At 46.3% G+C, this 23351-nt stretch overlaps 6 protein-coding genes across 10 annotated transcripts; 3 read left to right on the top strand and 3 right to left on the bottom strand.

Moving 5' to 3' along the window:
* Positions 1–24: 24 nt before the first annotated feature.
* On the bottom strand, positions 25–744 carry LOC112351406. Its single transcript, XM_024689290.1, has 4 exons — positions 527–744; positions 366–476; positions 195–278; positions 25–140 (listed from the first exon to the last, which is right to left on the bottom strand). Exons 1-4 carry the CDS (start codon positions 692–694, stop codon positions 90–92), a joined length of 414 nt encoding a protein of 137 aa, XP_024545058.1. The 5' UTR covers positions 695–744; the 3' UTR covers positions 25–89.
* A 54-nt stretch (positions 745–798) lies between these two features.
* On the bottom strand, positions 799–2556 carry LOC112351405. The gene is made up of 12 exons (XM_024689289.1): positions 2413–2556; positions 2291–2355; positions 2159–2233; positions 2017–2101; positions 1889–1962; positions 1739–1840; positions 1599–1688; positions 1472–1546; positions 1274–1414; positions 1107–1220; positions 979–1058; positions 799–884 (listed from the first exon to the last, which is right to left on the bottom strand). The coding sequence occupies exons 1-12, from the start codon at positions 2465–2467 to the stop codon at positions 866–868; spliced, it is 975 nt and encodes a 324-aa protein (XP_024545057.1). The 5' UTR covers positions 2468–2556; the 3' UTR covers positions 799–865.
* Positions 2557–3368: 812 nt separating this feature from the next.
* LOC9643930 (uricase-2 isozyme 2) lies at positions 3369–5276 on the bottom strand. The gene is made up of 8 exons (XM_002984245.2): positions 4514–5276; positions 4354–4446; positions 4222–4297; positions 4061–4173; positions 3913–4004; positions 3715–3864; positions 3580–3661; positions 3369–3525 (listed from the first exon to the last, which is right to left on the bottom strand). Exons 1-8 carry the CDS (start codon positions 4709–4711, stop codon positions 3436–3438), a joined length of 894 nt encoding a protein of 297 aa, XP_002984291.1. The 5' UTR covers positions 4712–5276; the 3' UTR covers positions 3369–3435.
* Positions 5277–9970: 4694 nt separating this feature from the next.
* On the top strand, positions 9971–11487 carry LOC9643931 (protease Do-like 5, chloroplastic). Of its 2 annotated transcripts, XM_002984132.2 has the most exons (7): positions 9973–10368; positions 10438–10629; positions 10686–10775; positions 10833–10958; positions 11009–11096; positions 11156–11230; positions 11283–11487. In XM_002984132.2, exons 1-7 carry the CDS (start codon positions 10156–10158, stop codon positions 11432–11434), a joined length of 936 nt encoding a protein of 311 aa, XP_002984178.2. In that variant the 5' UTR covers positions 9973–10155; the 3' UTR covers positions 11435–11487. The 2 variants fall into 2 exon arrangements, with proteins under 2 accessions (XP_024545117.1, XP_002984178.2); XM_024689349.1 differs by having other exon boundaries at positions 9971–10368; positions 10686–10958.
* A 1717-nt stretch (positions 11488–13204) lies between these two features.
* Positions 13205–15953, top strand: LOC9645040 (probable leucine-rich repeat receptor-like protein kinase At1g68400). Of its 3 annotated transcripts, none has more exons than XM_002984133.2 (4): positions 13205–13316; positions 13661–15008; positions 15059–15723; positions 15786–15953. In XM_002984133.2, the coding sequence occupies exons 2-3, from the start codon at positions 13736–13738 to the stop codon at positions 15691–15693; spliced, it is 1908 nt and encodes a 635-aa protein (XP_002984179.2). In that variant the 5' UTR covers positions 13205–13316; positions 13661–13735; the 3' UTR covers positions 15694–15723; positions 15786–15953. The 3 variants fall into 3 exon arrangements, with proteins under 3 accessions (XP_002984179.2, XP_024545115.1, XP_024545116.1); XM_024689347.1 differs by lacking the exon at positions 13205–13316 and adding an exon at positions 13323–13591; XM_024689348.1 differs by lacking the exon at positions 13205–13316 and adding an exon at positions 13323–13587.
* Positions 15954–20698: 4745 nt separating this feature from the next.
* LOC9645041 (probable WRKY transcription factor 23) lies at positions 20699–23165 on the top strand. Of its 2 annotated transcripts, none has more exons than XM_002984134.2 (3): positions 20699–22034; positions 22104–22250; positions 22469–23165. In XM_002984134.2, the coding sequence occupies exons 1-3, from the start codon at positions 20872–20874 to the stop codon at positions 22947–22949; spliced, it is 1791 nt and encodes a 596-aa protein (XP_002984180.2). In that variant the 5' UTR covers positions 20699–20871; the 3' UTR covers positions 22950–23165. The 2 variants fall into 2 exon arrangements, with proteins under 2 accessions (XP_002984180.2, XP_024545124.1); XM_024689356.1 differs by having other exon boundaries at positions 22107–22250.
* The last annotated feature ends 186 nt before the right edge of the window (positions 23166–23351 follow it).

Genomic DNA, 23351 nt, shown 5'->3' on the forward strand with positions numbered 1-23351 from the left:
AGGAACACGAGAAGGATCGCGAGAGAAAAAAAAGAATCGTGTGATTGTTATCGTATATCTGGAGTGGATTTCCTTACTGTTACACACAGCTACCGTGCTTGAAATGGTGCTTGTGACAAATCCACTGCTTTCTCCAGCAACTGCGCAAATTTTCAGTCAGCTTCTAGCAAGAAAAAGAAAAGCATGGGAGAAACCTTGCTCAGAGATTTGAGCTCGCGGAAAATCGGTTGCAACGCTTTGGTATTGACTGTGGGAGGCTTCACATCGATCGGCCACACCTGGAACAAAAAAAAAAGAAAAAAAAAAAACGTGATTGTAGCTCTCGGAGAATGAAATGGCTCGAAATCTTACTAGAAACATCACACCTGGATTCCAAGAACTTTAACAGGCTTGACGAGGCCAGGGATGATGCAATCCGGGCCTGCCGCCTCCACCATAGCCTCCTCTGCTAATCCCATGCCAATTGGATCCGGATGCTGGAGATTCTCGAGTTACAAGACGAATGCGGCCCAATCCCGGGGTTTACCTTCATGATGCTGAGGGCGTAGTCGAAATTCCTGCTTTTGCTGACGATGATCGCGCTTGGAGGAGAAATTCGAGGCAGCGGAGGCTCACCGGGGCGCGACCGCCATGGCGCGTCTCCGGCGAGCTGCTTCTTCGTCGTCTTCTTGCTTGACGAGCTCGTCATCGCCATAGCCAAAGAAGATTCCAGGCTCTCCCCAAGCCCTAAGTTTACGTGCGCATCGCCACCGTCGGCTTGGTAGAGAATATGGACCGTCCGATTTGAACGGTCAAGTGGAAAACAAAATGGTTTTTTGTCAATTATTTTCGCAAATTTACAAGACAAACTCTTCCTTCCGCAGCGTCATCTCGAAGCGAACGATCTGCAAGAACAGTAAGAGCAGTGAAAAAGCTTGTTCTTGCAAGAGATGGAGATGGAGAGAAGAAACTATGAAACGAAAGAGTTCCGGAACTTACGATCCAAACGAAACCGAAAACGTCGGCCTCAATGTCCTTGGCGCATCGCCCTGGAGCTTCTCCGAGATTTGCTGTAGTTCCTGAGAACCCAAACAGTTTATAGAACTTGAAAAACAGCGAGAAACCACCTTCAATCCGCTGCTTGTCGACGCCAAAGACGAGGCCGAGGACGAAGATTTCGACGAGGAAGCCAAGGATGACGACGATGGGCTTCCGGACTTTAGCAGCGGAGGTTTCGGGGCCTGGAATGCACACAAGGTTGTAGAGGAAAATGACAAGTATCGAAAAGCTGTACCTGTTGTAAGAGATCTAGCTTGCGCTTGGATTCCAGCAAGCCGGGGCGTCCGTGCTCCAAGTCTTGCACGTACTGACACAGCAACAGAATTCCTCTGTTGGCAAAATCTTGCTTGGATTGAACTTCGCCAATCTTCGATTCCTAAACCCACAAGAACACATTCACTCCCGCATATCCTCGGCAAAATCAAGCACATACCAAGCCTTCGACCATTTGCTGGACAACCTGGACGTCGCCACCGCATTTTACGACGTCGCTTCTCATGTCAAGAACCTGGAAACTATCGAAGATAAGCGAAATGACGGAAAGGTATCAGTGTCAGTACCTGATTCTTTATAACACCTTGGACTTCGGCACTATCTTCTAAGGCTTTTGATACATCTTCTATTCGCATCGACAGGTGCCTTCGAGTTGCCTGAGTTTCACATATAGCGGGATGAGGAAAAAGCATACAGAAGACATTACCGCAAGCACTGCCGAGACTTGATCGAACTGCTTCGAAACCTCCGAAACAGCATTTGCCATATGACGCTTCGTAACATAGAGAAAGTCGGTTAGACGCCATCCCTGCAGCTTCCAAAGCTTAGAATTCGCAACACTCGCATTTAAACTTACCCGCCACCGAAAGTATCCATATCCCGCAGCGCCAACAACAACCGCGGGCATTGCGAGGGAGGAGATGTTTGCTCCTGTCAAGAACTCGAATTAGGACGACTGGCCCGAGAAAAATCAATCCCACATACCACTGCCGCTTCCAGAACTTCCATTTATAAATGTGACATCTTTAGAGGCCGCTAACTGCATGAGTTCCTGCCTTAGTCTCATGAGCTGCAGGGAGCGAGACGAAGTGAGCTTGAGGAAAAAAAGAAAATTTCAATCGCTAACCTGTCCAGCCAATTCGGTAGTTTTGTCTGAAACCTTCGCAGACACATCCCCGTCCTCTAGATGCTTGGAGATGACCTAAACGCGAGAAAACTTCTATCAATCTCCTCAAAACTATCTGGAATGATCGTCTACCTTGGAGAGGTCTGAGATGAAGTCCGTGAGGCGGCCATTATTCACAAGGAACGTTCCCGTCAGTCCTGCAAGAATCACCGCGTGAGAAGGCGGCGCCGAGCTCGATTGAATCGCGCGCTTACCGGCACCAACGAGAATCAGCACCTTGACGGTCGAGACGCCGGCCTGGAGCGCCATCGCGAGCTGGAATCAAAGCAGAGACCCAGGCATTACGCCCAAAATCTGGCACAAACCCTAGTAGCAGAGTTCCAAGCCCTAGAAAATGTTTTAACAGTACCCTTAGAACATTAGCCTTTAGTCAAACAAAAGCTAAATTCATTCTTCTTCTCTGGTCAACGAAAGTCAAAGGAAGGTTTGACCATCCTTGTTGTGCACGACAAGCGATGGAGTTCATCCATTACCTCACACACCTACACGCGAAAAGAAAAGAAACTAAAACTTTTAGTGAAGTGACCAACAACCTCCCTCGAGCTCTCTCGCGTGATCAATCCAGCAGAGAATTTCCCCCCATTCTCCTCTTCCACCATCGCCTCTCTTTCTTCTCCGCCATGGAATCGCTCATCGCAATCATCCCGGCATTGCTTATCCTTTTGCAGCGAAGCAGCGCTCAGATCCCTTGCGCGCCTCCATCCACGTCAATTTGCCCCGGGAGCTCCTGCTGTGGAAAGAATGGCTACTGCGGGATTGGAGAGAGCTACTGCGGCATTGGCAATTGCCTCTCACAGTGTCCGCTCGCGTACTATCCCCCGCCGGAGCTCCCCGCGGGAGGCTACTACTACTACTATCCTCCGCCAGAGTTTCCAGTGGAGGAGACGATTGAGCCGGTCGACCGCGGCCACCATAGCATAGCGTGGTGGCTCGGGATAATTGCCGCGGTGGCTGTGGTAGTAGTAGGGATCCTCGCGGTTTGCTGGCTGGTAACTCGCTCTGTCTCCAGGCATCGCAAGTGTGAGTGTGATTCGTGATCTTTCCCTCAACTTTCTTCGCATGATCTCTTCCCCGATGAGAGTGATGCCTGTAAGTAATTTGGCTCTCCAAGGAGATAAGTTGCGACATTCTTCACGACATTTCGGGGTCGTGTTCTTATCTTGTCATGGATTCAAAGCAAAGTTTTCTTTTTCTTTCTCTCTCGCTTGCGTGCCGATCTAGAGCTTTGATGTTAGAGTTTTACGAGCCAGGCAAGCCTGGATAGATCCGTGAGGTTCACTCGTTGGGAGGTAGACGTCGTGATCAAACTGCAGATGGATGGAAGCGAGAAATTTCAGAGGAGAAATGGGGACAAAAAGTACCTTCACACCAACAGTGGGCATGTTGACAGGCAAAAAATGGAGATTTGGCATGTTTAATTCGATCGAGCTGACTTCCGGGACACTGAAAGCTTAAAGAGTGACAGAAAGAAACAAGCATGAATTATATACTCGAACCTTCGCAACACCTCTTGTGCCATAAGATAGAGCGTGTTCTGCACGGAGGGGCTGTAGACTCCACTCTTGGATGGCCCAAAGAATGTTTCAAAGAGAGTTCTTGTGACTTTGTCATAGGTTCCAGTGTAGCACGATGGCTTTCTCGCATATCTGTCAACAAAAACAAGTTTTTTTATGCGTAGAAATGTTTCTTTTCACCTCCATTTTGCGGTGACCGTCGAAGCAAGCAAGCGCTCTCTCACTTCAGGAAGAAGCGTGAATTTATCGCGAATAAACCCCTCAAAGCCGGACTGGAAGATCACCGAAAGTTGGTACTTTTTCTTCGATGGTTATGAGATCCACACACCTTGGTTGTTTTGAGCAAGCTGAGGTCCGTGAATCCAGAGACCACGTCCACGCTAGATTTGTCTCGAGAGATGGTGATCTCCGCGGTTCTTTTTTGAGATCCAAGCTTGAAACCTGGTGAGGGAAAACTATAAGAACTCTGAAAGAAGAAAAACTTTTAACCGTGTTGGTGTGGGATTCCATCGATTGAGACGCGTTCCCAGTTGTTTTGGACGAGAGAGACGCAAGCTCCAGTCACCTGTGCAGCGTTTTTTTAACGTGAAAAGCCACACTCAAAGAAAGATGTGTGCCTACCTCTTTGTATGTATCGAGGAAGTGAGAGGCAAGCTTGATCCCAAAAGTTTCTATAGACACCGGCTGGTGACAGAGCTTGGCGAGAGCATACACCTTTTCTCACAGGATATGTTGGGTAAGTGGATCCAGCCAAAACAAAGAAAGATATATAAAGCTTAACTGTGTTCTTGATGGAATCAGTGGCCACGATGCTGGAATTGTCGCCGGCGGAGTACGCAGGGATGCAATCCGAGGAGAGAATGATCGAAATTGTCCACTCCACAAACTCGTGATCTTTGCCATCGCCGCGCCACACGCGAGCAACGCGAACTCTCGCCTTGCCGTGGCACTGCTCCTTCACTACGATCTCGTCAGGCATGGATTGGTTCTATCGAAACCCCTAAAAATGAATAGGACATCTCACTGTTGGCTTTACTGGCCCAGTAGCTATCGAAACTGGCGATGCTGCCCACAAAATCTGGATACCTCGGCAGGCGATCGCTGTTGGTGGGCTCTCTCGCAATGCTCCAAGTGGCGAACCCACGATGGGAGAAACGTGAAAAACGATCGCGATGATGAGGACCAAGAGTTGGATAGACAAACACTATAAGCATCACCAAGAAGGATAAAACTCAACTCCAGTGACTCTTGGAGATGGCTGCAAGCATTGTTCCCCAGGCCACCACGTCCTCATCCGATCAAAGTCTCTCCCAGATCGTTAAGATGACGACGATCCCATGCGAGCCCGGGCTTCTTCCACTCGCCCGATCTGCGCATAGCCAGTGATCGTCATGTCAGATGAGCTGCACAGCCTCCTGTGAAATCCTCCGCTATCCATGGCTTCGCGCTGCTCGTAGCTGGAATACTTGCATCCGAACATTCGAACGCAACCGGATTCGAACGGGTATCGAACGTTTAATACCCGTTTAGCTTTTTTTCGAACGGGTATAATGGTTTTCAGTTTTTTTCGAACCTTGATTTTACAGTTTTTTTCGAACCCTGATTTTTTTTTTCGAACCCTGATTTTACATGAACCCTAATCCTAAGTAAAAGAAAGCATATTCTTTAGGGTTTTTAAAAATATTCTTGGCGTTTAAACGTTGTTTTAAACGCCATATTATACGTGCGTTTTAAACGGCGTTTTTTATTAATCGTACCTGTTCGAATGCAAGTATCAGACTGAGTGGAGATCATCCCGGTCCAAGACAACGAGCATATATGGTGATCGTGGCAGTCCACTGGCTGGGCGCCTTTGTTTAAGAATGTTCTTGCTTTTTGAGTCAGAATATTTCAACGTCGTCTAAATGATGTCATTAGAAGGCATGTGCTGTGAGCATTAGGTGCCAGGTTATGACATTCCTGTGGGAGATTCAATGAGTAAACTTTCTTGCATTGGTAATGTTTTGCAAAGAGATCTTCTTTCTAGTGAGCCATTTCATTAAGTTTTTATTTTGGCGTCCAACCCTAAGTTATTTCATAAATTTAATTTAGGTATTGTCTATGTTAATCTCAGGGTTTCGACAACACTTGACATTTATAAAATGAAATGTATATATAAATTATCTAAATCATATATTATTTAAATGTCATGTCAGGCCTTGGTTTCCTTGGTTTCCTTGGTTTCCTTGGTTTCTCACATCCATTGGTGTGGCAACTAAACCACCATCCTAGCGAGAAAAAAGGCTTTTATAGCATCACTATAGAAAAATCAAAGCAATAGCCAAGGCATGTTAGAAATTGTCACCATCCTTGTAGCCACTCAGTGTCCATATTGGTTCCCTTTACAATTTGAGTTAGGTCTTCATGATCAAAAAGTTCTTTTCAACGTATTAATCTCATTGGGGAATTGTACTATTAATGCTTTGCATGGCTAACTGTTCCTTTAATAGAATTGATATCAACTTTATTTTTTGAATTTGAATCCCATTTAAATTGGCCTTTAAATCCCACCTTGAAATACAATATGTTTTGGAAGGATGACGGGTGTACAAATCTTATAGGTGGTGGTCAAAACATAGAGTTGGACAGTTATCTTTACTTTGATGAAGATATATATTACAAAGTGACTAGAAAATTCAGTAAACATGGTTTGACAATTGAAGTTAGTGACTTATGGGAATTTTATCTCAAGTAAATTAGATAATTATTCTATTTCTAGTAAATTAAACATTTTAGCCATTTTGTAACATTTTCCATCAAAATCCATTATAAATGACTATCCATCTCCATGTTATTTAAATTTGGATAATCATCTCTACTTTTGGAGATACATGTTATAAAATGGCTAGTAAACATGGTTTGAAAACAAAAGCTAGTTATCTCAAAACCTTATTAAATAATTATTCTATTTTTTGAAAATTATTTAGGTTTATTCTAGGATATTTCTTAATCTAACAACTATGATTTTTTATCCTTAAAATTTCTCTCATTCATTTATAATCAATTTTAAGTTTTATTTTTCTGTACTTATACTAATTTTAATCATGTTTACATTTTCTAAATATCAAAACTGAATTGAGCGCTGTGAACAACATTGGTTTCCACCTCTCCCCACCCCAAGCCGAGAAAGAAGTGGTGGGGTTTCCCAAACCACCACACTCACTGCACTCTCCATAAAAACTATGCATAAAGAATAAAGATTAAAATCTTAGGCTAATGATTTTTCATTCTTGTGTTTTTCTAAGAAAGTGTCAACTCATTATTTCTATATAATAAAAATAATTTTTTTATAATGCAAGATATAGGATAATATGGTGTCAATCTTCACTATCTTCTTGTTTAAAACTTAATAATCCATGCACATCTATATTGAACCTTTTTTTTTTTTTTGACAAGAAAAACAAGAGCACTGAAAGAAGATTTATTAGGCTTGATAAACCCATAGAAATAAAGAAAGAAAGAAAAAAGAAAAATATAAAAGAGAAAAGAGAGAGTGAGGTTAAAATCTAAATAAAATGAATCCCAACCTATATAACTTTATACTATAATTACTTTTAGATAGAGCAATTTTAAATTTAAATGAAATAAGAGAAGAGATGATGCATTGCTTAAGGATGTAAGCGGGTGAATGGAAGGTGAGAGGATTGCTCAATCAATGATATAATGTGCAATTTATAAAAGTGTAAAAGATAATGCATAAAATTTTATTCAGAACATGTGTAAAACTTTTATAAATTTATGTAGGACAACCACCTTCATGCCAATACCAATGGCCCCTCTCATGGCTTGGATGAGGCCATCTATAATCTCATAAACCCAATATTTTGGCATATCAGTAAAACATTCTTTAAAGCACTATATTATTATCTTTTTTAATTGATCTTTAGACAGCACTATAAGAAGTATGCACCCCTTACTTGTGCCATTACTAAATCTAAATGTCTTTACATGCAAGGGGTTAATCCTTGAAGCAAATATCATTTCCTTCTTAATTTCTTCTAGCTTGAGCTGTTTGTTGGCTTAATTGATGGATTTTTTCTAAGCAACCTCCCAAGCTCTAGACAAAATTTATGAATGGAATGGTTGAATCTCAAGGCCATTATGATGGGAGCTCAAAATATAATTTGAGGATCATGATCTTATGTTTCCTCAAATACAATAGAGACCATCTCTCTTCAATAAACATCAATATTTCCTTCTCACTGCCTAAGACCAAGAATTAAGTGGCTCTACTCAAATGAATTGAGGAGTGGAAGTAGGAACTTTTTGACAGATCTTGATATAAATTTACAAAGAGACTGTGCCCAAGATCATAATATGTTTGATAAGAGTTCTTGGGAAGAATATAATAATCTACAAAGCTTCACTTGCTCTATAAAATTAAAGCTCTAAAGTGGCCTTTTCTTCACATATCCCAAGCTCCCCTAGGTAAAATCTTTTTTAAAGAATGAATTAAATAAATGGCTCTAGCATCATCAGATAATTACTAATGGATTTTTACCACATGTCTAATTTATTATTTGTAAATTTTACACATGACTTTTTCATGCTTTGTAAATTTTCTGCCATAAATGACCAACTGAAGAGTCACAAACAGCCATCTATATAATCTTTATAGTAGTATCAAAGAAAAGGTGGTGGATTATCTACACAAAAAATTACCACTTACTGAAAAAGGTGGAATGGGATTGAAGCCACTCTATTAAAAAGTCTTAAATACCTCTTTACATAAAGCCTAACTAGCCACTAAAAGTCTTAATTTGTCACTAAGTTGAAATTGATGTGTTGATCTAATCAAAATTGTAACATGTAAATGATAATGGAAAATGTTGAGGCCAACTATAATGTTATGGAAAAACATGGAGTTATATTTATGGGAAACATTGTAAAAAATGATTAAAAGCAATAATAGTGATTATAAATGATGAAAAAGAATGCTAAGAAGATAGTATTAAAAGTGATAAAAGGTAAAATTTAAAACCTTCAACATGATCTAGAAAACTCAAAACTTACTGTTTGTTGAGATAAAGTAGTATGAGGTTGAGAACTATAGTCTAAGAACACTCTTATAGCTATATGACCTAAAAAGAGAAACATAAAAATAAGATGAGAAGACTAAAACATAAAAAGAAAAATAAAAATTAATAAAGAAAGAAAAAAATGTTCAATGCAGAATGGCTTGAGGTGATAATGGTGCATAAAAAAGATTATATCCTACCTGAAAGGGCATTGTTGCAAGGCATGCATAAATCACTAAGAAAAAAGAAATATATGTATTAAGTGGTACTGATGTGAATGACCAAGACTTAGTGACTAGAAAAAAAATTCTATTTCATGTAGAGACAACAAAAAAATGGTTGCTCTTCAAAATTGCCACTTTATAAAATATTTACTTACATCAACTTAAAATTGACATGAAACATGTCTAATATCTCAATCAATAAATACAAAGTGTGTAAAAAAATATCTTAAAGATTGCCATAGAGATATAGTGCAAAAATAATTGATAGAAAAATTGTTGTAAGAGAAAACTTATTTATTACACCAAATACTAAGAAACAAAATTCAAAGTTTTTAATTTTTTCTATAGCCTCCTCAAAGTTAATATGAAGCTCCTTATTCTCCTTTGTAAAACTGAAAACATAGCTAAATCAACTAACACCTCCAACTACTTCATATCATGTATTTGTAGAATTTAAGGATAACTTCTGACAAATTGATCTTGACTAGATATGACTTGACATGAGAGTCTAAAAATCTTGTCTAGTTAGATTGCAAAAACAAGACACTATTACAATCTACCACCTTAGTCTCTAGCAATTATGCAAGTGATAGAATCTCTCAGTCTAGTAGAGAATTCAAATGAATATAAAGCTTTAAAATAAAACTTTTGGAATCATGAAAGTGAAAAGAGATTAATAACTCTAAAATGGTTCTAAAAAAGAGGATTATTGAAAAGGGGACATAAATGAATGGAATAGGATATCCAGCTTGGGTATTTCAAAGTATATCTAGGAATATCCCTAAAATCATACTTCAATATGAACCTAGGAAGAAATCGCAAATAAATCCTATATGAGCCTTCTTGAGTTTGGGCTTCTCACGCTGCAGCTTGCGTCTCTGTCGTCCAACACAACTGGCTTCTTCAGAGTTACGTTGGATTTGTCTTAACTCTTATCAGGTTTTAATTCTCTCGAGACAGATGTACTGTGGACCTCAGCTTCTCAAAACAACCAAAGCAAGCTAAGTGGCGAGAGTATACACTCTTGATGGAATCAGTGGCCACAATGCTGGAATTGTCGCCGGCGGCGGAATGCGCAGGGATGGGGAGAAGGATAGAGCATCCGCGCCACACGGGAGCAACACGATCAAAACCCCTAAAACATGGGGCATCTCAGTGTGACTGTCTTGGCCCAGCAGCCATCGAAAGTGGCGATGCTGCCCACAAAGTCTGGATTCGTGGCCAGGCGATCGCTGTTGATGGGCTCTCTCGCAATGCTCCAAGTGGCGAACCCACGACGCGCATTTGGGAGAAACGCGAGAGACAATCGCGATGAGGACCAAGAGTTTGAGATAAGAACCATGCAGCTGTTTGAGGTAGCCTATCTTCTTTCTTGATCTTCCTTTTGTATTGACAAGGATGTTTCTAGCAATTCCAATGCGTAGAGCACAACGCGCTCAGTCGTCGCGATCCAAGATTTGGACCTCTCGAGCAATGTCGCAGCAGTGGACATGGACGATGGTGAGATCCAAGGCATTGGCTCCGGATTTGTGTGGGATCGATTCGGCCACATTGTGACAAATTATCACGTTATCTCGAAGATAGCTAAGGATACGAGCGGCAAGAAACAGATAAAGGTCTCTTTCTTTTTTTCTTCTTTTGTGGCTACAAAGTCGTGTATGATCGATCACAGGTGGTATTGCTGGCTTTGAATGGAGACGTCGATTCTTACAATGCAGCTATCATCGGTCTCGATCCTTCTCGTGATCTCGCAGTTCTCAAGGTACAGGAAAATCTTTTCCACTGGTTGTTTACAGTCTTCTTCTCTTGGGTGTTTCAGATTGAAGTTCCAGAATCCAGTGTGTTGCGTCCAGCAGTGATAGGAAGCTCCAAAGATCTTAGAGTCGGCCAAAATTGCTACGCGATAGGAAATCCTTACGGATACGAGCACACCCTCACTACTGGAGTACGCAAAACCTTCTCTTTTCTTGCTTCACGTAGCTTTGTTCTTCGCAGGTAGTCAGTGGATTGTGCAGACAAATTCCTTCACCCTCTGGCAAACCGATCTTCGGTGCCATACAAACTGATGCATCGATAAATGCGGGTATAATACATCGAGTGATTAGCTTTGGAAGAACTAGAACTAAAAAGACGATCTTGCAGGGAACTCTGGAGGACCATTGCTCGATTCATTCGGACGAGTCATCGGTATCAACACCGCAACCTTCACCCGGCGAGGTAGGCATAGTTTTCTTTCTCATTCTCACACAAACATTCTCTCAAATTCCAGGCTCGGGAACGTCCTCCGGTGTGAATTTCGCAGTGGCGATCGATCTGGTGAGGCAAGTCGTGCCCCATTTGATCGTGGAAGGCGCGGTGAGCTCTAGCAGATCAGTGGAGCGAGGTGTTCTTGGGCCTCCCAGATACCTCTCGCTTCCATGAAAAAAATCCAAGTTCCTATAGACGCAAAACCCTAAGAACTAGGGTTTAGGGCTTTTGGGGTTCTCGATGATGAGGCGCGCGTGGAGGAATCGCTGCCCCGCCCGGCGCTGCTACGAGAATGGAGGTATTCCTTCCAGGTCCTTGCACGGCGCGGCGAGGCGCGGCCCCTACGATGATGGCGGCGGCGCCGACGCGGCCCCGGCGCCATCGGCCAAGGTGCTCAAGATCGTCGAGGACATCGCCAATCTCACGCTGCTCGAGGCGGCCGACATGTCGCTGCTGCTCAAGAAGAGGCTGCGCATCCAAAACGTGCCCGTCATGTCCATGGGGATGAATGTGATGCACGATATGTGGTATGATCCTTTGCCGCTCCCCGCCGCCGGTCCTCCGCCGCCTCCTCTTCCGCGGCGTTCCCTCGGCGGCAGCCAGAGGGTTCTTCCGGAAGAGATCCATCTCCAGCACGGGCTCTTGCGCAGTCCAAGTGGTGCCGCCGCCACCGCCGCGAGCTCCTCCTCTTCGCGGTCGGTCCATGCAGCGATCAGCGAGAGTGACAAGTATCTCTATCAACTCCCCTCGGCGTCGTCGGACACGGACTCCTACGACAACGAGCTGGACGATCGCGACCACGATCGCGACGTCGATCGCGACGACGACGACAAGTTTGGCACCGGCGTGGAAGAAGAGGATCGTTGGGACGATGACGAGGTGACAATGCCTCGAGCGAAGAGTTTGAGCAAGGCGCAAGGTGATGGAGCACAGACTGTTGCTGCAGCAAAGAAGGCCGCGACGCCGACGAAGAAGAAGGCTCCAGTGGCGAAAGCCACAGCAAGCAATGGAGCTCCCGATGGATCGCCCGCTCCCGCGGCCGCCATCAAGAAGAGAGGTGGCCGGAGACCAAAGGCCAACGAGGGAGCTGTGCCGTCTTTCACAGCGCCAGCGCCGGACCCCCCGCCGCCTGCGAAGAAACCAGCGGCGGCGACGAAAGCAAAGGCGAGAGCTTCGACCACCAAACCGGCTGCTGCCGCTGCAAAGGCTGCTGCGTGAGATCGATCGATCGATCGAGCAGGACGAGGGGAATCAAAGAGCTGATGAAACAACAAACTCTGAAAAGGAACTTCCGACACACAGGTTCCAAAATCGTATCGTCGTTTATCTTCGTTTTTTCGCTTTGCTTTGGTCCACTTTCAGGGAATGAAGAGGCACAAAGTCTCTTCACCTTTTTGCTTTCTTGGAAGGTCCTCTAAAGTTTGACAACAGGGATCCTTCCTTCAAGCTTGCCAAAAGAAAATGCGAGAGTACTTTTGCAAAAGATAACTCTCATGCAAGTTTATAATCTAGTGTCAACTTTTGGCAATTGCCCTTTCCCGGCATGTGGCGCTACAAGAGAATTCCGCTCTATTCCAACTCACGCCTGTAAGGCCACAGCCTTATAAAACTATTCCCGATGAAGAATGGAAAGATAATCGCTTTGGTTCTCCATGATCATCGCAACATGCCTGACCAAAATTATACCTTGCGTGGAGTGTAGCGCATTCCATCCCACCAAAGTAATCAATCATGGGATACCACAAGATTTCTAAATGCTATAGTTTCACTATCAATCTAAACATCACATGGTTTGCTTGCTTCACGCTACATCCCAGCCGTCGATTCCAGAAGCCCACCAAACGCTTTTAACACCTTGTCGTCGTTACCCTTTTTGTACGCACTCATTAACATGGACGTTAGGCGCATATGCCGCGATATATTCTCCGCCGCAATATCCCATTGACGGCGCTGGGCATATTCCGTGTGTGTGGTTTAGTGCTCGTGAGAGGGGGAGGACCACCCTGCCCGCGAGCGCCCGCGGGGACCGAGACGATGATGAGCGCTGCGCCGCCAGGTATGATCTCTGCTCAATCTGGCGCTGGCTCCAGCTCCACTAGCCGCGCTGGAGCGATTTCCAGCAATGCCTAGGTCTCCCAGCGTCGATTCTTGCTGCTCTTGGGATATTTCATCGCGTTGTGCTCGGCCAATGCGCCGGAGCTGCGCAAATTGCCCCGGAGCTCGGGATTTTTCTCTGCTGTGTGGCTGGATCTTTGGGAGGCTTGTGTGGAATCGTGTGAGCATTGCAATGCCTTGCGTGTGAACGAGAGATTTCTTGCAAGCCAGTTGTAGGTAGTTTTTACATCGTTTTTTCTTCCTCTGCTGGATCTTGACCTTCGTTATTTTTTTGCCATTGCATAGAGAGAAGAACTGGCAACTGGCACAAAGTGGTGATCCCAATGCGCTGCGCTTAACACGAGGAGGACGAAGAATAAGATGGAAAGAAATCGCTGCGCACTTCTAATCGTCCTGGCAGTTCTGGCAATGCCCGGTGGTGGTAACGCGGACGATAAAGACGTGCTCATGGCATTCAAGGCTTCGGCAGATGTGTCGAACAGGCTAACGAGCTGGGGGAACGGAGATCCTTGCAGCGGCAATTGGACTGGTGTAAAGTGCGTGCAAGGACGGATTCGCTATCTCATCCTCGAAGGCTTGGAGCTGGCCGGATCAATGCAAGCGCTCACCGCACTCCAGGACCTCCGCATTGTCAGCCTCAAGGGGAACTCTCTCAACGGCACTCTTCCGGATCTCACGAACTGGAGATACTTGTGGAGCTTGTATCTTCACCACAACAACTTTAGCGGCGAGCTTCCACCCAGCCTGTCCAACCTCGTACATCTTTGGCGGCTCAATCTCTCCTTCAACGGCTTCTCCGGACAGATACCGCCATGGATCAACTCCTCGCGGCGGTTGCTCACTTTGAGGCTCGAGAACAACCAGTTCTCGGGGGCTATTCCGGATCTCCGGCTCGTCAACCTCACGGAGTTTAACGTTGCCAACAATCGGCTGAGTGGAGAGATCCCACCGTCGCTCAGGAACTTCTCAGGCACTGCGTTTCTGGGGAATCCATTCTTATGTGGTGGCCCTCTGGCGGCATGCACGGTGATACCCGCGACACCGGCACCTTCTCCGGCAGTGGAGAATATAATCCCGGCCACACCGACGTCCAGACCAAACGAGGGAAGAAGAACGAGGAGCCGACTTGGGACAGGGGCCATCATCGCCATTGTCGTTGGTGATGCGGCGGTTCTCGCCTTGATCGCTCTGGTTTTCCTGTTTTTCTACTGGAAACGCTATCAACACATGGCGGTGCCTTCTCCAAAGACCATCGACGAGAAAACGGATTTTCCAGCGTCACAATACTCGGCTCAGGTGCCGGAAGCGGAGAGAAGCAAGCTGGTATTTGTCGACTCCAAAGCCGTGGGCTTCGACCTGGAAGATCTCCTGCGAGCTTCTGCCGAGATGCTGGGAAAAGGAAGCTTTGGAACGGCATACAAGGCTGTGCTCGAGGACGGAACAATAGTTGCGGTGAAGCGGCTCAAGGACATTACAATATCTGGAAGGAAAGAGTTTGAGCAACATATGGAGTTGATCGCAAAGTTTCGACACCCCAACGTGGTTAAGCTCATCGCATACTATTACGCCAAGGAAGAAAAGCTCCTGGTGTACGACTTCATGCCCAACGGGAACCTGTACACGCTTCTTCACGGTATGTTTGTCATTGTTTACAAATTCCTAGCTCATCGACTGCTCTTGCAGGTAACAGAGGTCCCGGAAGGAAACCCCTGGACTGGACAACGCGCGTTAAGATCGCTCTGGGTGCGGCTAAGGGCCTGGCCTTCATACACCGTCAGCCAGGCGCTCAAAAAATACCGCACGGAAACATCAAGTCTTCGAACGTGCTTCTCGACAAAGATGGCAACGCTTGCATTGCAGACTTCGGCCTAGCGCTGCTCATGAACACGGCAGCGGCTTCTCGTCTAGTAGGCTACAGAGCTCCCGAGCACGCAGAGTCAAAGAAGATATCTTTCAAGGGGGACGTCTACAGCTTCGGGGTCTTGCTCTTGGAGCTCCTAACTGGGAAGGCGCCGGCACAGTCACATACTACGCAGGGGGAGAACATCGATCTTCCACGCTGGGTACAGTCCGTGGTTCGGGAGGAGTGGACTGCCGAAGTCTTCGACATCGAGCTCATGAAATACAAGAACATCGAAGAGGAGATGGTGGCCATGCTACAGGTTGGGATGGTTTGCGTCTCGCAGTCGCCGGACGATCGGCCAAAGATGAGCCAGGTTGTGAAGATGATCGAGGATATAAGAGCCGATCAATCTCCAGTGGCCGGGGACTCGACTTCGCAGTCACGCTCTGGATCTCCCTCGGACGCAAGCCATTGACTGGATGAAACATTTATTTCTACTATACTGGTACGTTTTTCTCATTGTTTTTCTACTTTGGAAGTCCTGATCTCTTCTCTTCGCTGGCGCAGGGTTCTCTGCGACTTATTCATTCGTGGAAGCTCTGCTAAGTGCATTACATCTATTCACAGGAAAGTCTCAATAACAGATTGGGCTCTCATTATTTCTCCAGCTTATATTGACAGAGCTTCGCTATAAACTTCCAAGTAAACGAATCCAAATGGATTTTTTGTTTCTGATTTGGTTGCTATTACTCTCGAGTTTCTACAGCGTAGATCACTGTCTCTTAAAAACGCAGGCGCGAGTCCTTTCCACCCAGGCAAGGAAGAATTTATTTTTTCCTCGCAGAAAAAGAGATAGCCTAGCTAACCAGCCGAGTCGAGCCAAGCCGACTTTTCCTTTTTCTGTGCCAGCAGCTAGCTGATGTGCTCAAAACAACAACACCCAAGAAAAAAGCAAAAAAAACGAAATGGAGATGATTTCGACACGAAGTTCCTTGCTTGGCTTTCACTTGGACTGACTGGACTAGTGAGTCAACGCCGGGGCTGACTAAGGCCGTGAACTGACTAAGTTGACTAGAATTGACTGATCTGACTTTTATACGAGTCGAGCTATCTTTAGACTTTACAGCAACGCAGAATTGAATCCCCGCCACCTTTGGACAACGAAACAATATTCAGATTCTAAGTTTCTTGTCATTTATTTATATTTACACTAATTCCAAGGCCTGATAATATTGCAGGCATTTTCTTGGTTTGGCAAAGTCATCAGAAGTAGCAAAACTAGCTCACGAATTGGTCAGAGCAGCACGAACCAAAGATCGATCAATTTGACTACATTTTCCCAGCCAAAGGACCACCACCATGAAAATGAAAATTGAAAAGCCAAGATTCTTTTTTGTCTCCTTTTTTATAAATATATATTTTGACAAGACAGACTGATTGCTTGGATTCCTCTCGGAACAAGAAACTACAACTTTGACGGCACGACCGGTCAACGTGCAGTGGAACCGGATGGTTGACTGGCTTAACACTGGTCAACGCTGCCGGCTGGTCCAGGGCCGACTCCTTCTGGCTCCACTGTTACAAATCTGCCACGTTTCTGTACTTCGTAAAGTCCCATTCTCTCTTTTGCAGCTGGATGCCAATATTTGGTTTTTCATTAGACTAAAGAAATGGTTCTGGATTTTCACTCCAATCTTCCTGCACATGAAGATTCAGCGAGTTTTTGGAGATGTTTCCAATGTTGGATAACGTACAACATATATGTATACATAGTTGTTATATACTTTTGTGCGGATCCAACAGAAGCTGGCCCATTGAGAACTTTGAGAGTCTATAAATTCGCGGGACCACGATCACTCACGTTCACGTTCCCATTTATAATGTCCCTTTGTGATCAGTGATAAGTGAGCAGCGACGATCGAGCGAGGAAGGACCCGATTCAAGTACTATGACAGGAACACCCAAACCCGAAGGTGATCACTGACACACTGCGCAATTGAATTCGAGCTTCGTACCGCACAGCGAAAACGATTGAATATAGTGGAGTCTCAGATGTGTTTGTGGCTGGAGAGGCAAACCAAAGTTTCTTGCTCCTTTTTTACAGCTGATTTGATTTGTGTGGACTCCTGGAGAAACATGCCAGGTGAAAGTGTTTGTTTAGGACACGGGGTTCGACACCACACGTGAGATCGCAGGACAACTAATACCTGAGGAGCGATCAAGAGGTTTATAGCTAACTTGAGTCACCTTTCCTTCAATTCAATGCTCGTGGAAACTCTCCCATCTCGTCTATAAGATCTGGGGACCAACGTTTTTCTTTATTCTCAAACTTAATCTGTGCTTTGGCGCATGAAATCTAGCAAAGCATTTGATTAAGTTGTGAGCCGGGAGACGAGGCGTCGCTCTAGGCGAGAATCAAGCGATCATTAACTTTGTAACCAGCTAGGATGAAACAAACCAGAGCGATCATCTCATGCATTGGGAACAGCGTGTATGCTGCTGGCTGGCCACAGCCTTGCGCATAAAAACTAGAGCAACTTTTCTTTTGGTTTCTCTCAGTCGATCCGAAATGTTAGTGCTTTTGTAAGAGCTTGAGTCAACATGACAAGCTTTTGTATAGCCAAAAACACGAACTTCCACACCACACGTGCACTAAATAGCGAGATACCTGGACAGAATCCTCAGAAGTTTGTGTCCTAGTTTACAGGTGAATGGGTACCAAAATCAAGATGCCCAAAACCAAAACGTATAATGCATGGAACTTGATTTCAAGTGACCGACCACAACCAATCCATCCATCAGCATCATCAGCCCGCACGCTCGCAAGGTTTACAAAACCATTCCATAGCTTTCGGCCAAATGGCTAAAATCTTGTTAAGTTCCGCGGGCGGGGGTAATTCAAACCGCAGTGTTGTCTGTGAAGTGGACAAGGTATGGATAGATTGGATGAACACCGTGCATATATAAAAGATCTTTTATATAGCAATGCAAAAACCCTCTTGATTGCATCTTGGATCCAAATTACGAGACAAGCGTTGTTTTTATGATCCATGATCCACGTTCACGTGCACTGATCATCACTGCCAAGCGAAAACCTTAAACCCTAAGTTAAACCCAAAACCCAAACCTGAACCCCTAAACTTTTGATGTTGATTTGCGAGAAAATGTTGGTAGCATAACTTTTGCTCACAAGAATGTCGTACGCTGGCCGGTTTGCTCTACACAAAATCCTGCCCATAAACATCAAGGCTGTTGGTCGCCTAACACTCATTTAATGCCCCAAAGTCCCGGACTAAACCATCCCAATGTCAATGAGAGGATTGACAATGTTTGGGATCTCACCACTCGCGCCGGGCTTCCAGCCCTTCCAACCAGGCCGCAGACTCGCCGGTGAAAACTCTTCCAGTGGAGAGAGAGACAGCGATTTTTGCTTGCATTAGCATTGCATGATAGAGATCGAGGCCCGGGCTTGAGTTTCAATGCTGTCGATGGACAGCGATTGCACACGAGTTGCAAGCTGGGCGAGAAAAATCGCCCCATTTGGTCTTGCATGGCATCTTGTTTAGAGGCTTAGTGGGCGTTTAGGTGGCTAATTTGTTTTGTCAAATAAAGAAATACACTTTGGTTTTTATATGATTTTAAATTCTTTTGAAATATGTTCATGTGACCCACACTAAAATTTCAATAATCTTGATCTTGTGCGCTTGTAGGAATAAAAAATTTCCGTTAGCAACAAAAACACGGTGCTGACTTTTGGTTAGATCTATCAGGGCGGACCAGCATTAATTTCCAGATAAACGGAAATAGGAAATATATATATAATTTATTAATATAAAAAAGAAAGAGGCCACCAAACTCCCACTGTTAGTTTTTCTTTTTTGCTTACAACAAAGAGACAGAAGCCGGAATTGCCCACCACTTCATTCATTCATTCATCCATTTCATCCCATTCATTCTCTCCTCTTCGAGGCTCACACACAAACTCTTACATGAACATAAAGTCACCTAATACTTTGCATGCCAATGCCAGGGCAAGCCACATCGCCAGTCGCTATTGCAAGACGAATATCCACACGCGATGCCTTCCAAATCATAGAAGAACACGGATCAAAGCCAGTGTTAAGAACAAAGCGCGAGATTATATTGAAAAGTTGGCCGTGCTGACAATCCCGTGTCGACCGGGGCTTGTTGGAGGGGCACACGACACACAAACTTTAATAAACTTGAAGCTCACAAACACGCACACACAAGGCCAGTCTTTGAGTCTCCTTCGCTGCAGTGCGCGGGGGTCAAAGTTCTGTAAGAGCGAGCGATCAAGATCAAGCTGGGGGATTTCCATTCTTATCGCCCTTCTCGCTCGTCTTGTTCCCTCTCGCTTGCTCGAAGCACCCGCGACAAGAGAGCCAGAGCTTCTTCGAGTGGGGCTCTCGCGTTATTCTTCCTGCCTGACACGAGAATGTGCTTGCCCGCTTAGCAAGACCTGTGTAGCTCTCCGAAAGCGTGGAAAGAGTTTCTAGAATCTCACCGAGACCGACTGTTGACCGGCAGATTTCTTCCCATTCTTTTTTCTCTCCCGACCGTAGAGTTTGGCTCCTCTCCTAGAGCCGGGTCCTCCCACGGAGTACTCATCAGCCTATAAAATAAAAGAGAGAGAGGGAGAGGGACTGTGTTAGAAGAAGAAGAAGAAGAAGAAGCCAAGAGGCTGATAAACGCGCCCCGTTTGTCAACATACCATCATTTTCGTTCTCTCTCTCTTTCTTCTTCGTCCCTGCGGTGCTGCTGCTGCTGCTGCTTGCTCGAAGTACCAGCTGCCGATGCCACTGCGCACATTCCCCCACACGCTTCAAACTCTGGCTTGATCTCTCCCTTCCCGGCTTCAAGCTATTTTCCTTTCGAGCTGATACATCATATATCTATCCATCGCCTTGTGCTCTCCTCCGAGAGCTTTCCAATCCTCCTCGGACTCTCTCTAAATCTCTCCACCTGTGCTTGAGTGACTCACTCGGATGTTTCTAACTTGGTCGGAGCGTGTGAACGAAGATCTATCCGGATAACTTTAGCTGCAAGCCTTGTTTGACCAGACGTGTTCTCTGGTGAATTTGCACTCTGGAGCTTTGGCAGCAGCAGCACCCCAGTAGTAGTAGCAGCATCAAGGTTCCATTTTCTATCCCACCTCTCTCTTTCTTTTCTATAGCAGTCTTTCACGAAGCTCGAGCAAAGCGTGTTCCTGAATGCGTGCCCGCCGCTGTAAAAGAATTGCCCGGGTTCTCACTGTAGACTGGACACGCTTCCTGTTTCCTTCCCGTTGTTTCTTCGCTCTCTTGGTTTTCATTGTCACTGAGGCGCCTGCTTGATCTCCTCTCACTCCACTTCGCAAATTCCAGTGCCTTTTCCAGGATCCAGCACCAGTGTTGACTAAGTCTTGCAGTCTCGATCATGCTCGTGGCTTCTAGAGCCGAGCGCTCGTGTGCAGTGTAAGAGAGTCTCGCTTCTCTGTAGCTCAGGAGGAAGCTTTCGGCTATCGACGTCCGTGCAGCATCAGGTCTCTCCTCTTGGTCGGTTCTCGCGCTGTTTGGAACAAGTCGGGCCGCTCGAGAGCGAGAAATTGTGCGATCGAAGAGTACACATGAAAGCTTCGAAGGCGTTCGTCTAAATGTCCAGTCTGATGCTCTCCGAGTCGACGCAGCAGCACTTGTCCTCGGCCTGGAATCCCGTCGGCAGTAGCATGCTATGCAAGCCAGAGACATTCTCCGCGAGCTTTCACGACCCCTTTGATCAGTCTTCCTTCTTCTCTTCGTCATCGTCTTCCCTCGAACAACAGCAGCAGCAGCAGCAGCAACAGCACGACTTTTTGCTTCCATCGCCTCGTCTCATCAGGTATGCTCATCACCTGTGGAGCAATTCGGGATCGCCCAAGGCGCTGGAGCTGAAGAATCCGGAGATTTTGCGAAAGACCTCGTCGCCATCGTCCTCCACTTCGCAGATCACTAACGAGGCCATGGAGGGCCGCATCCCCAAGCAAGAACTCTCGGAGAGCGAGCTCGACGCGATCCTTCGAACGCTCTCCCACCAGCAGCAGCAAAGTCACGCTTCAACTGTTGCTTCTTCCGGAATTCCATTCCACGAGTTGGCCGATCCCGACCACCACCACCACCACCACAGTCAACAAGCTCCTCCCTCCTCGTCTGGATTGCAAACTCAAACCGCTGCCACGGCTGGATCTCTCTGGAACTTCCCCGAGCAGGATCCATTCAGCTCGTCACCGCCGGATCACCACCCATTCGCCTTCCACGCCGCGACCAACAGCGATCACAAAGACTCCAGCCAGTTCTCGTGGAGCTTCTCTGATCAACAGCAAGCGCCGCGCGATCGCCAGCAGCAGCAGCAGCAGCAGCAACAATGGTTCTCGCAGCTCCAATCTTTTGGAAATCCTGCCGATGATCCAGCTCCACCTCTCTACTTCCAGACACAGCCACAGCAGCAGCACATGCCCGGTCAAGGCATCCTCGGCGCGCCACCGTTATTCATCCCGGATCACCTGGAATTCGAGGAGAAGCCCATTCTCGGCAGCGGCGCGGCTGCCACAGGCCTACCTGGAACACCGAATTCTTCCACATCCTCGTCGCTCAGTGACGGGCCCGACGATCAAGACGCCAGAACTGCCGCCGCTGCCGCCGCTCCTGCGAGCCCGTCATTGGGATCCGGAGCGCCAAATGTCGCTGTTGGGAGCTCCAAGCGCAAGATGCCGCACGATGGATCCGGCGATGGCGGTGATCCAGACGCGAAACCCTCGCCCGGTGGTGGAGACAAGAAGACGTGAGTTTCTTTCGTAAGGTTCTTTCTTTCATTTCTTTCGCTGATCGATCGAGACTTTGATGCTTGCAGCAGCGCCAAGCCGCGCAAGAAAGGCCAGAAGAGGATCCGCGAGCCGCGCTATGCGATCCAGACGCGCAGCGAGGTGGATATCATGGACGATGGCTACCGGTGGAGGAAGTATGGGCAGAAGGCCGTCAAGAACAGCCCTCATCCCAGGTAAGCTCCTCTCTCCTCTCGAGTCATTCTTGCATTCGATCGATAGCAGTTTTGACAATATCGTCGTGAGCGCGAGAGATTTTGGCTGATCCATCCAGGTTTTCGTTGCATCTAGGATCTAGATTTTTTTTTCCTGTAGACTCTTTGCTCTTTTTTGGTCGAGCTCTAGCGTAGAATATTTACTTCTTTTCGAGCTGTAATGGATGATCTTTCCACAGGAGCTACTATCGGTGTACCAACACGAAGTGCCCCGTGAAGAAGCGCGTGGAGCGTTCTTCCGAGGACCAAGGACTGGTGATCACAACTTATGAAGGGATCCACAACCATCATAGCCCTGCCGTGCTGCGCAGCTCCGCCGAAGCTGCTCAGTATGCAGAGCGATCGTTTGCTGGTTACTCGCTCTACTCGGCTGGATTGCTCCATCACCACCTCAACTTTGCGGCTCCGCCGCCACCACTGCCGCCGCATAACTTCTCCACCGCCTCCTCCGCCAGGACCAACTTCGATCTCACAATGCAGCTCTCGAGAAATTCCAGCCAGCAGCAGCAGATGTATCGACCGGATCAACTGGAGCACCATCACCACCTCCAGCTCCAACACGCTCAAGAACAGCACGAAAACGTTGCGAGTGGCAGGGTGGCGGACGAGGGCCTCCTCGAGGACATGGTTCCAACGAGCTCACGAACGAGGAACTTATGATATATTCGATTCGCGATCGAGATCATCGTGGGACCAAGTTCAATCGGAGCCGAGAGCTCTATCGCTCTGATCATCAAATCACTGACACAAAAGCTGATCAATGCGGAAAACATCACCGAATAACTTTTGGGAGGATCGTTTTCGCTCGATGCTGACTCGAAACGATTTTGCGGACAGATCTCTCATGTGCATTACAATGAAAATGGATCGACCCTATCTCAGTGTACGGGAGTTTACGTGTGCATGGATAGGTATGTTCTCACAACCTCCAGTAGAAGTTCATACACCCAATCCATGATGATTCCCGGATGTACGAAGATTATTCCCGGCTAGAGATTCCCCGCTCCACTAGCCCAACATGCATGCATGTGGTACGGCCGCGGCTATCCAGGAAACATCGAA

The sequence above is a fragment of the Selaginella moellendorffii genome, unplaced genomic scaffold (genome assembly GCF_000143415.4).
Source record: "Selaginella moellendorffii unplaced genomic scaffold, v1.0 SELMOscaffold_61, whole genome shotgun sequence".
Classification (NCBI taxonomy): domain Eukaryota; kingdom Viridiplantae; phylum Streptophyta; class Lycopodiopsida; order Selaginellales; family Selaginellaceae; genus Selaginella; species Selaginella moellendorffii.

What these genes read in the sequence shown, in the direction of transcription:
- LOC112351405 (XM_024689289.1), bottom strand. Translation starts at nt 2,467, where the DNA reads ATGGCGCTCCAGGCCGGCGTCTCGACCGTCAAGGTGCTGATTCTCGTT. An exon ending in TCATCTCAGACCTCTCCAAG is followed by an intron (nt 2,234 to 2,290) that starts GTAGACGATCAT and finishes TCTCGCGTTTAG; the next exon opens with GTCATCTCCAAGCATCTAGA. An exon ending in AGCAAATGGTCGAAGGCTTG is followed by an intron (nt 1,415 to 1,471) that starts GTATGTGCTTGA and finishes TTGTGGGTTTAG; the next exon opens with GAATCGAAGATTGGCGAAGT.
- LOC112351406 (XM_024689290.1), bottom strand. Translation starts at nt 694, where the DNA reads ATGGCGATGACGAGCTCGTCAAGCAAGAAGACGACGAAGAAGCAGCTC. An exon ending in TTAAAGTTCTTGGAATCCAG is followed by an intron (nt 279 to 365) that starts GTGTGATGTTTC and finishes TTTTTGTTCCAG; the next exon opens with GTGTGGCCGATCGATGTGAA. An exon ending in AGCTCAAATCTCTGAGCAAG is followed by an intron (nt 141 to 194) that starts GTTTCTCCCATG and finishes AAATTTGCGCAG; the next exon opens with TTGCTGGAGAAAGCAGTGGA.
- LOC9643930 (XM_002984245.2), bottom strand. Translation starts at nt 4,711, where the DNA reads ATGCCTGACGAGATCGTAGTGAAGGAGCAGTGCCACGGCAAGGCGAGA. An exon ending in CTGATTCCATCAAGAACACA is followed by an intron (nt 4,447 to 4,513) that starts GTTAAGCTTTAT and finishes CTGTGAGAAAAG; the next exon opens with GTGTATGCTCTCGCCAAGCT. An exon ending in TGCCCACTGTTGGTGTGAAG is followed by an intron (nt 3,526 to 3,579) that starts GTACTTTTTGTC and finishes ATCCATCTGCAG; the next exon opens with TTTGATCACGACGTCTACCT.
- LOC9645040 (XM_002984133.2), top strand. Translation starts at nt 13,736, where the DNA reads ATGGAAAGAAATCGCTGCGCACTTCTAATCGTCCTGGCAGTTCTGGCA. An exon ending in CCTGTACACGCTTCTTCACG is followed by an intron (nt 15,009 to 15,058) that starts GTATGTTTGTCA and finishes CTGCTCTTGCAG; the next exon opens with GTAACAGAGGTCCCGGAAGG.
- LOC9643931 (XM_024689349.1), top strand. Translation starts at nt 10,156, where the DNA reads ATGGGGCATCTCAGTGTGACTGTCTTGGCCCAGCAGCCATCGAAAGTG. An exon ending in GCGGCAAGAAACAGATAAAG is followed by an intron (nt 10,630 to 10,685) that starts GTCTCTTTCTTT and finishes GATCGATCACAG; the next exon opens with GTGGTATTGCTGGCTTTGAA. An exon ending in CGCAACCTTCACCCGGCGAG is followed by an intron (nt 11,231 to 11,282) that starts GTAGGCATAGTT and finishes CTCAAATTCCAG; the next exon opens with GCTCGGGAACGTCCTCCGGT.
- LOC9645041 (XM_002984134.2), top strand. Translation starts at nt 20,872, where the DNA reads ATGTCCAGTCTGATGCTCTCCGAGTCGACGCAGCAGCACTTGTCCTCG. An exon ending in GGTGGTGGAGACAAGAAGAC is followed by an intron (nt 22,035 to 22,103) that starts GTGAGTTTCTTT and finishes TGATGCTTGCAG; the next exon opens with CAGCGCCAAGCCGCGCAAGA. An exon ending in AAGAACAGCCCTCATCCCAG is followed by an intron (nt 22,251 to 22,468) that starts GTAAGCTCCTCT and finishes ATCTTTCCACAG; the next exon opens with GAGCTACTATCGGTGTACCA.